At 38.3% G+C, this 11,232-nt stretch overlaps 1 protein-coding gene across 2 annotated transcripts; it reads right to left on the bottom strand.

Annotated features, from left to right (window-relative positions):
• Positions 1 to 2,741: 2,741 nt before the first annotated feature.
• On the bottom strand, positions 2,742 to 10,942 carry GNPDA2 (glucosamine-6-phosphate deaminase 2). 2 transcript variants are annotated; one of them, XM_054066335.1, is made up of 7 exons: positions 10,787 to 10,942; positions 9,033 to 10,646; positions 8,622 to 8,723; positions 7,462 to 7,644; positions 6,951 to 7,135; positions 6,681 to 6,855; positions 2,742 to 3,343 (listed from the first exon to the last, which is right to left on the bottom strand). In XM_054066335.1, exons 2-7 carry the CDS (start codon positions 9,154 to 9,156, stop codon positions 3,285 to 3,287), a joined length of 828 nt encoding a protein of 275 aa, XP_053922310.1. In that variant the 5' UTR covers positions 9,157 to 10,646; positions 10,787 to 10,942; the 3' UTR covers positions 2,742 to 3,284. The 2 variants fall into 2 exon arrangements, with proteins under 2 accessions (XP_053922310.1, XP_053922311.1); XM_054066336.1 differs by having other exon boundaries at positions 8,622 to 8,719; positions 9,029 to 10,646.
• Positions 10,943 to 11,232: the final 290 nt, after the last annotated feature.

Genomic DNA, 11,232 nt, shown 5'->3' on the forward strand with positions numbered 1-11,232 from the left:
GTTCCTTTGCTCTTAGCACAAATTACTAAAGCAAGATTTAAAACACCCCAAACATATCTGTCCCCTTTACCCCTCCACCCCCTTTAGACAGACATAAAAGAGAAAATACTGGCATTGTCCCAAGGAATAAAGCAGAAGCTAAAGGTAAGCCAGAGATTATCCAAGTAATCAATATTATTTCGTTATATTTTGCCTAATTAACTGAAAATTACGTGCATGGATAAAGCTGCCTTGGGACTGTGACTAGAACAACTCAGTCTTTTAGCCTTATTCTAGTCCTCTGAAGCAGGAAAAAGTACAAATTCGTAGTCTAATTCTGAGAATACGTGTGATGTCAATTTTGAGAACAAGGACTTTAAATGAACTGTTTACTGTTCTAACAGTAACGGTACTGAAGTATTAGTTTTAGAGAAAAAATGACCTGATTCTACTGACACATATTCCTTTGTGCCTTTGAAATATATTTTAAAGTCTGGCTGAGGAAAAGGAATGTAACTTGCTACTAAAGTAGATGTGCCAGGCTAAGTAAGAATTCACTTATTTACCCAAGAACGAAAGTTCCAAGTTGAATAAGTCTTAAGTAATGCATTTACAGGACATAGTGTAGAATTCAAAACTTAAGTTTAACAGTAGAAGGTAGTTGGAGAACAGCTGAGCCTGTTCCTGAAAAGAGGCAATATGGTATTAGTGCCACTCAAACAAATACTGGTACTACTGCACCAGTATTTGAACTGGCCTGTGTTTCACAGAAGTTGCAACATTTATGATGGGAGGAGAGATACTAACTCTGTGGTCTCACGTGTCTTGAGAGAACACAAAAAAGCGCTTCAGTTGTTTGGCAAGAGAGGCAGAAGACTGAAAGGTGATCTGGAATAAAGGTCAAAACTAAGGAGTTAGGAGGAAGAAAGCTTTTAGAAAGCTTTTAGGTATATAAAAGCTATGGACTTCCTAAATTCTGTTTGCACTTTTGCCACAAGATGTATCGTCATTATTAACACAAAAACATGCTTAAATTAATCTAATAACATAAATTCAAGATTTTAATCTGACACTTTTTGTAATACAAGTGTTTGTCTTGTGAAGTAAAGCCTTTACTTGGCTGTAAAGACCAAGAATGGCAAGCCCGACTATGCATTTTGTGGGTCATGTGCCAGACATAACAGCATTCTCCTGAAGCACAGTAAATTTTAAACTTTTCCCTGCAATGTTGCATTACACTCCAGAAACGCAAGTGCAAAACTCATAAACCTGAAAGCCTGTTTTAAATCTGTGCTTGTTCAATCTTCACTTAAGAACTGAAACACTAGGCCTGACTTTCTACGCTACTCTAGGCAGGCTCTTCCATCTTTTAGTAATTTCAGTCACAAAACAGCTGAGGTTGGAAGTGACCTTGAAAGACCTGTTCCAGCCCTTTATGGGAAGTATGCATCTAGATGAGATTGTCTAACATCCTGTCCAGTTGCATCTTGAAAACCTCCAGCAGTGGGGACTTTACCACATCCCTGGGGAAGCTGTTCTAGCAACTGGTTGTTCTTACTGTAAAAAAAACTTTGCAACCTTTTACCCCTCACTTTCTCCATGCAGCAATCTGTGAAAAGAGCTCTTAATAGTCACCCTTTAAATACTGGAATAATGTGATGAGGTTCCCCCTGAGCTTTTTCTTCTTCAGGGAGAAGACACCCACTGCCTCATACAGCAGGTTTCCTAGTTCTTTGGTCCTTCTCCAGTCTTCTGTAAAGTCTGTGTCTTTCTTAAATTGTGGGAACCTGAGCTGGACAGTACTGCCGGTGCAGCCTGACAAGCACCAAGTAGCATGGGATGATCACATCTCTACCTTTGCTAGTAATGCCCCTCTCAACGCAGTCCTGAGCTGATTTGCCTTTGTTGTTGCAGCAGCACACTGCTGACTCACATTCAGCTTGCTGCACATCACATCCCTTTCTGCAAGGTTGCTTCCCAGCTGCACAGCATGGGGAATTTGGCCAAAGTGTTAGTGCTGCCACTGGGTGTAATAGGCCAGTACTGTCAGCTGTAAAAGTGGTTTGTAATAAACACTAGTAAACTACCTGCCTATCGTCTGTCTAGGTGAAGGAAGGAAAAAAAGAAAGTTGAAGTTTTGCTTTGTTGCGCTTTCTCCCAGAAAGCATTTACACAAGGGCATAGACCCTGTCCCCTCCCACCCCAGGAGTTTAAGTCAATAAACTCATAACTTCCTCCTTAGGTGGAAGAAGGCACAGAATTCCTAACCTCTCCATAAAATCCTGAGGTATTTATTCATGCCAGAATGTATATTAGACACAAAATAATTTTGAAAGTATTGGATTTATCTTTAAGTTTTACTTAAATATTCAAAGTAGGAAACATTCCTTGTAACAGCTCAATGCTTATAATCATACAATGAGAGGTAACTATTGCAAAGTGATTAACAGTTGACTTTAGATGTTTATGTATTAAACTTGCAGACATATTTCTGTAAATTAACCTCTTTTCAGGCATTTAATAATAACAGCAATGGTACAATTAAACAGGTACCTACAGAAAGGAACATGTATAAAGCTCATTACCAAAAATATAAAAATCCTAAAGTAATTTGAAATACACGAGAGGAAAAAAGTGCTATGGCAGAAGTTTTAACGTTTTAATCTGTGGAATAAGTTACAACTTTCAAGAATTTGGTGCATTTTTAGGCACTGTTTTTGTATTTTTATTTGCCTGAATTGTACAGCAGGACTTGAGATGCCCAAAAACTGTTCAAGATAAATTTAAGGCAACAAAGTGCAAAAGCTCAGTGTACATTAGATATATGTAAACAGAACATTTCATAGTAGAAATTGTACAACTACCACGAGTCCATAGTATTGACAAAGGCCAAAACCATTCTGCCTGGAGACACAAATGCAAAATGTAGTAACACTAATCAAGCCCCAAACCTACAAATTCCTGGAAATAAAATACCTTCTCTAACACAAGGCAGATACATTACATTGCTGTGCTAGAATAAGTGCTCTGCTCTCCCCCTCTACATAACATGCAGTCTCACACAAGTTTGTTCTGTTTCACTTAGTTACACACCAGCCAACAACAGAGCTCCAAATGTTAAAGCAAAATGCACAACACAGCAAACAGATGGAATGTGAATATAGAGAGATTGGACCTCTTAAAAAATACAGTACCTAGGATTCCCCATTTTAAACAGTTTTCAGCATATTGCATAGCAGTGAACTCATCTGCTACCTAAAACTGTTGCTGTTGACCCACATGGGAGTTCCTCTTCAAGTCTTCTTTCAGTTTTCTTTCATACTGTACAGTGGGTCCACAAGCTTATTGTGCACATGCATTAAACCTTGGGGGGGAAAGCAACAATGCCAGCTTTACATTAGTTATACTTTTTCAACATGTCTTTCTATCCGCATTTTAATTTGGAGTTTTCTTCAAAGTATACATTTCACATAGTTCACTAAACAGAGTAAAAATGGCTACTTAGTTTAAAATCAGAAGTTACAGACAGCATTCCTGTATCACTTGAACACTACTGACATCTTCAGTATCAAGTGAGCATGGATAAGAGAGCTCTGGTAACAGACCTGCTAAAAAGCAGATCTGGAATACTTCCAAATTAACTGAATACATAAGATCCACACATCTTTCCTCTGTACTAAAACCTACATAACAGCAACATAAAATTCCTTCACCACAATTTGTCATAAAAATCAGATGTACACATCCCGATACTTTTACAGCTTGTATTGCAATGTTCTAACATTGTGGTATTACCATCTTTGTAATTATTAGTGTACTTCTGGTCCTAGACAGGCAAAACCAAGCTACATGTATCTAGAGTGTTAGTGTGGGCTCAGAACTTCAGTAGTTTCCATTTCCTGTTCTAGCTGGGCTTTTTTCAGTCATGTACAATTCGTCCATAGCTGTGATTAGGGGAGATTTTTTTTCCTATTCGGATACTTTAATTCTGGTAGTGTTGAAAAGAGGGGAAAAAAAAAAAGCGCTGCTTTCTTTATTTTTACAACTTAGTAAAAATGTTACCTACATCTAAGTATGTATGACATTCAGTCACTGGTATGTTTTTAACCTCATTACACCTTAAGGACTAGTAACAGTAACTGATTAGTGTTCACAATCTGCAATGTAAAAGTCCATATTAGTACCAAACTGCAGATTAACTTCTAAAATTATGAATTTAAGTAATACGCAACATTAGAAGTGGAAAAATTTTCTTTAAAACCTTTAATGAAGTTCAACAATAGTTGAATTATCTACGGCAAAGAATAGTCAAGTATCTTTGTTATATCATGCATCTGATGGCAAAGTGTCACCGCAGCCACGTGAAATTTAAATAACTATACAATCTGAAGTCATTACTGTAGGTGACCACAACAGAATGCATTCTATGCAGCATATATTCCTTATCAGTTTGTGATAGTTTAATGAAAGATGTGGGTGCTATTTCCTTCTCCACTGAGTGACACATTCAGCCATACTAAACAGCCAACAAGCCTGTAACTGACTTAAGAATCCACCTCATTTTGTCTATAGAGGTAATTACTTAGCTTCAGATATTTGTGCAAAAAATTCCAGCCTCAGAAGACACCACAATTAACGAAACAGTTCTTAGATTTCGTGAAGGATAACTACTGGTTACACGGGAAAAATCAAATCAGTAACATTTTTCAGAAATTTAACAGTGAGAAAATATTAAGTATACATTTGATACAAAAGCCATTTCTACTGAAAGAGTAACAGCTGCACACTACTCAAAGCAGAACCATGTTTCGAACATTAAAGCATTCTGATTCCTACAAGTGTTTTCTAAAAAAGGGAAATGAAAAGGAGATAATTACCCACTTCCTAGAGGCATGAAAAATGCTTACAAAGTATTGCCTCTGCCATATTTAATGAAGGATATTTAAATCCCGGTTAATTGTTTCAGGAAAAAGTTAGAAACAAAAGCTTTTTTGAAGATATATGCAGAGTCCTTTCTTTCTAGGTGTCAAAACAATTCTTTTGAATGAAAAAAGAATTCTGCATACAGTTTTAAGGAGAGCATGTACAAGTATGGAAAACCTATCCTGGATTAACTTGTGTGCAGACTAATTAGTATCCTCACAATTAATTTTCTGCTTCATTCTGCAAGAAGCTACCTTTCCCTTTTCCAATGAGAACATTTAAAGTACGCTTCATAATTTTAGCCTCTTTTAGTTTTTCAGAAAGTTAAAAAAAAAGCGGAGTAAGATTATTCCAGTCACCAGCCAGTGTAGTACCTGATTATGAAAAGGAACTGAAGTTCCATATAGTACCTTGAGATTTTTGAAATGGTGAAAAATCACAGTAAATCGCTGTCATAATTAGCAGTCATTAAGAATTACCTAGCTTCCTAAGAAATCTGAACATGAAGATCAAGATTCTGAAATAACTGCAAATTTGACCCATGTCTATTTCTCCTCCATATTAAAATGGGAAAATCTCGCTGATTTGTGAATAGGTAAAACTAAGCAAGTTTGAAGTAAAAAAATCTTATTAAGAATTATATTGCTCTGTATTATAGGGTATTTTAATACAGCATGACACAATAGCACACAGTCATATACTGTAGCCCTTTTTTTTTTAAAGCAAATTTAGCGTCATTATACCTATTAATTCTACATTAAGTTTATATTTTTTCCCAAGCAAAGCTTTTGTTTATATGAAATACAGCATAATGTTTTAAACTTAACCAAGCAGTTAAAGAAGCCTGTCTTTGAAAACAATAAGTACTATCTAGCAATGTGTTACAGGTAAAGACACATCAAAGAACAGTACACTGAAAAATTCCCAAATTACCAAGTTGGCCACAAGTGATATCAGGATAAAAATCACAGCAATGCCAGAACTGCAATCTAATACATATATGGACACTGGTGATATAATGCTCTAAAAACTAATTTCATAAGTTACAATCTTGATCTCAGATGCCTCAGCTACTGCAAGTATCTATGCCAGTGAGAAAGATGAGTGATTTACACAATCACATTTGCTATACCAATATAGTTAGGAGAAAATGAATTTTCTCAGCTTTTACAGTCTCAGTGAAACAGAATTCACATCTAGGATCTTTCAATGACTACCAAAAATCCCAATTTTAAGCTTGCCCCAGTATTCCTGCAACAAATATGAAAAGCACAGTAAAAGGCTGCAATGTATTAAAAGCCAGTATAGATTGTTATGCTAATTGCACTGCATGAAAAATGCCCTCAGGTAGCTTCAAAGTCTTTAATACACATTTCAAGTTTAGTACTAGACAGCACATTAGAGCACAGAGCAAAAGCAGCATGAAAATATATCAGGATCAATAAATGTATCAAGTTTTCTGTAGGTGAAACTTTCCAGTACATTTAAGACCAGTATTCTGGAATACCAGAATACTGCTGCTGTTTTACAAACCAGCATTTCAAATTGGAGGCAAAAGAAATATTTTTCCAAAGTAGATTCGTTAGGAATGCAAGGCATAACTTAAGTTATGCCTCCCAGCACTTTTCCATTCACAAGAAATAAGTTAAAGAGTTAGTATTCTGAGTATCTAACATTACACATTAGCTACTGTAAAATGTTGGAAGGCTCAGACTTAAATCAATATAATTTAAAATTTGCAGGTTTAAAATACGTGTAACTTCTAATTCAGTGCTCACCTTTAAAGTACTTGACAGTTTTAACTCTTAGTTCTAAAGTAGCATCTTCATCACACACAAAGATAGTGCGAGGGTGTTGCTGGAAAGCAGAAACTGTCCACATATGATTGACTCCTTCTTCAATTGCTTTATACAATGCAAAAGCCTTATGTGCACCTGTTATAAGAATCATCACCTGCAAAACAAAGGTGTCTTTACTTTTAATCCCAGTATCAATACTGACTAGTTTTTAAAACAGACACATGCAACTAGAACTAAATGAGTTCTTACTTCTCTAGCATCCATCACTGTACCCACACCAACTGTTAGCGCCATAGTTGGTACTTTAGATAAGTCTCCATCAAAGTATTTAGCATTTGCCAAAATGGTGTCCATTGCTAAAGTCTTTAATCTTGTTCTTGAAGACAAACTTGATCCGGGTTCATTGAATGCAATGTGGCCATCTGGACCAATGCCTTTTCAAAGTTAAAAAAAGTAAATCATTCCAAGCCTGTGAGTCAACAAATATCCTCAAACATTGTAAACGAATAAAAAAAGTTTTAGGACTCATTCTTTCCTTCTGCTTTCCCATAAAAAGCATTCAAATCTCACTTGAAATTAAATTATTAGAAACTTGGACACCAACCGTGCTGCTCTGGTGTTCATTCTGATTCTTTGTTAGTCACAGAACTTTGTTACATCATAAATGTAAAAAGTGGGTTTAGCCAAGTCATGAAAATAGTAATTAAAGAGTCAGAGTATTTGCTGGAATCATAGCTAACCACAGAGTATTTCTTCATACCTCCAACAAACAGATCAATCCCCCCCGCTTCTTCAATTTTCTTTTCAAATGCATCACACTCCGCCTGTAAGTCTGGAGCATTCCCATCAAGGATATGAGCGTTATTCGGATCTATGTCAATATGTTTAAAGAAGTTGTTCCACATATAGGAATGATAGCTCTCTGGATGATTTCTGGGAAGCCCTGAAAACATTTAGAGTGAAATTAATGTATTAGAAGATGTAACAGCCTTAACTCTAGTCTTAAGTCAGGCCCTTCACTACAAGAGAGACGTTACGGTCCTGGAGTGTGTCCAGAGAAGGGCAACGAAGCTGGTGAAGGGGCTGGAGAACAAGCCTTACGAGGAGCATCCGAGAGAACTGGGGTTGTTTAGCCTAGAGAAGAGAAGGCTGAGGGGATACCTTATCACTTTCTACAACTACCTGAAATGAGGTTGTAGAGAAGTGAGTGTTAGTCTCTTCACCTGAGTGACGGGTGAGAGGACAAGAGGGAATGGCCTTAAGCTGCGCCAGGTGAGGTTCAAATTGGACATTAGGAAAAACTTCACTGAAAGGGTTATTAAGCAGTGAAACAGGCAGCCCAGGGAGGCAATTGATTCACCATCCCTGGAGGTATTTAAAAGATGGGCAGATGAAGTGCTTAGGGATATGATTTAGTAGTGGACAGGTACGGCTGGACTTGATGATGTCAAAGGTTTTTTCCAACCTAGGGATTCTATGATTCTGTAAGTAACCAATGTAGGACATGCAAGAATGGTCCTAAGTCAGATAAAGCAGTATTTGAAATTACATTGAGAAGAAAGATTTCCTGTTGGCATACACACTGTAATCAGTATACATCCCCTTCACATACGTCTTATCACAGAGTGTAAAGTCTTCAGAAGAAATGCAGTTGCAACACTATATAACAAGAAACTTTCAACAAAAGTACTGTAAAGTAATTTACAAGCACTGAATTTAGCCCAGGATCTACCTATACTAGTTTCTGATTTGAATTTTTGTGGACAGAGAGAGAAACGTTCAAGATGATCCTATGTATGTAAGTCTAACTTAGAAGTACAAGCATGCTAGACTGACCTTGTGCTTTGTCAAAACATTTCAGTTTTAATAACGGAAGAAAGAAATATCAGTATAGTGTGTTCTCAAATTAGCACATCTTACCTACATATTCATCCATGTTGAAAGTCTTCACATATTTGAAAGAGAGATCTCCATTCTTGTGATACTCTATCAGTTTTTTGTAGCATCCCAAAGGTGTACTCCCTGTTAAACAAATTTTTTCTGTTGTTCTATATGTCTGCACAATATTTTCGGTGTATATAAATATTTTCATAGTCAGACTTTGCTATAATGCTTTTCAACATAAAAGAAATCTGTCATTTCTCATTTAGTATTTCTCAGCTTCTCAAACTTCAGCAAAACTTTTTACACAAATCAAATCCATATTTAAAAATGGATTATTGGAATATTACCAAAAGTATATTTGTGTTCTTTTAAATACTGTATCTGTTTGCAATGATACAGATATAGTTCTAGGTGTAGCCATTTACATAGGCTTTGAGTAAAACTTGCCTGTTGGTAGACCGAGTGTGAAATATCTTCCTTGACTTGGCTTGAATTGGATAATACGATTACAGATATACTTTGCTGCCCATTCACTAGCCTGATCATAATCTTCAAGAATTACTAGCCTCATTATGGCAGTAACGACTTGCAGGATAAAATAAACTTAAACCTAGAGAAAATGTCAAAGTTTTAAAAATGAGTACCGTACGAACAGTTGTAAAACATGAGATTACAGAAAAGAAAAAAAATGACCATTTATACTGATAACTTATAATGCTAAATAAAGGATATTCTATTTCCATAAGCACATTGCATTCTTGTGGTCCTAGTTCAAGCTGTACTGTTGGACAATCAAAAGAAAAGCTACAGAATCCACCCGTTTGATTACAGTAAAAATACTTATTAAAATTCAGAATAACTTAAAGTGAATTGTAGGAAAAAATTAAAACAACATGAGAACAAGCCATTTTGAACTTCAGTCTTTGAATTACTTGTTACTGTTAAAAAAAGGATATACTCTGCTTGAAATAAAAGCAAATAAGGAAGTAAGCATTTAGATTAACTACTGTTTCTTATGACCGGATGAATTTCAAAGAGAAGGCCCAGAATAACCCCATGCTTTTATATTCAAAATACATAATCAGACAAAAAGAATTAAAACTCCTTTCACTACCATTCTAGCTCCATAACAATGCTTCAGTAAGCCTGTTAATCTGCAAAAAAAAGTTACAACATTAGAAATACATGAAATCTTTACAATTCACAGGAAAAAATACCTATGAGGTCATATTTTTTCTTTTCAGCGTAACTTTAAACAGAAGTCGGCTATTCTTTATAGGCGCTGATTTCAGCACAACTATATCAAGATGAATATCTAGAAAACAAACCTGGCTGTTAAAAGTACGTGAGCACGTCTTTCATTTAAGTGAAACTGCTTTTTCCATGAGTTTCTGCTCAGCAGTCAGATAATTATCAGAAAGACTGGGGCTCTTTAGCCAGTTCGTAATGTATTTCTTTCTTCTCCCAGGTCTGATGGCGCTTGGCATTAGCCAGAAAACAACACAGCTGTGAGAAGCCTCAGGCCAGCCTCAGCCTCAGTGCCAAACCACCACAACCCTTTGGTAATGCAAAATAAGGGTGGTTTTAGAAGAAATATGAATTACACCACAGGAGTGCTTAAAAGGGTAACATCTGTTTGTCCCACTACACAAGGAAGGAAACACTGGCGGCTGCTGCTGGCTGTGCCAGCTGCTCGCCCTGGACAGGAGAACCGTGACAAATGAATCATAGAATAGTTTGGGTTGGAAGGGACCTTAAAGATCACCTAGTTCCATCCCCCATGCCATGGGCAGGGACACCCCACTAGATCAGCGTGCAACTCACCTCAAACTCACCTTTGCAGCGTTAACACTATTCCACAGGTAAACAAACAACAAACAATAAAGTCACCAATCGCACTTCCTCGAGGAGGACAGAAAAACAGGCCACCAGGAGGAGTTCCGGCGGATTCGGGGCAGCCGAATAAAGCTTTAAGGATTTTACCCAGAGAACACGGTGACGCTCTCGAAGTCAAGAGGGGAGTGATCCGCCAACCGGCACCAGAAAACCGCGGGCTTCCGGCTGCGGGTAATTTGTAGGGGGTTAGCAAGTCGAAACACTGTTAGAGGAGGAGCCCCAGGCCGCCCCCCAGCTTCCCCCCGCCCGCGGCCGGGCCCAGCCTCGCCCCGACAACGCGCGCGACGCCGCCCGGCCCCGCTCACCCCCCCAGGGAGAGCCCGCAGCGGCCACAGGCGGGACCGGGGCTGGCGGAGCGGGCGCGGGAAGGAGGAGGAAGCACGGGGCAGGCTCCAGCCGCCCGGGGAACACCCAGCACCGACCCCGCCGCCTACAGCGCAACCCGGAAGCACCTGCGAGGCGCGGCCGCGCTGCGCGTGCGCGGGGTGGGGAATAGCTTCCGGTTTCTCTTGGTGCCCGTGGGGGTGGGGGGGGTTGTGCGTGTCTTCATCTGACTGCGATCTGTCTGGATGTCTGTAAAGCCTTTGACGCGGCCTAAACTGGAGAGATAGGAATTTGATGGGTGGATTGTTCGGTGGATAAGAAACTGATCGTATTCAGAGAGTAGTGGTCAATGGCTCGAAGTCCAGATGGAGATGTGTGACAAGTGGTGTCCGTCAGGGGTTCCTACTGTGACCAGTGCTGTTTAATA

This window comes from Cuculus canorus, chromosome 4 (genome assembly GCF_017976375.1).
Source record: "Cuculus canorus isolate bCucCan1 chromosome 4, bCucCan1.pri, whole genome shotgun sequence".
In the NCBI taxonomy this organism is placed as follows: domain Eukaryota; kingdom Metazoa; phylum Chordata; class Aves; order Cuculiformes; family Cuculidae; genus Cuculus; species Cuculus canorus.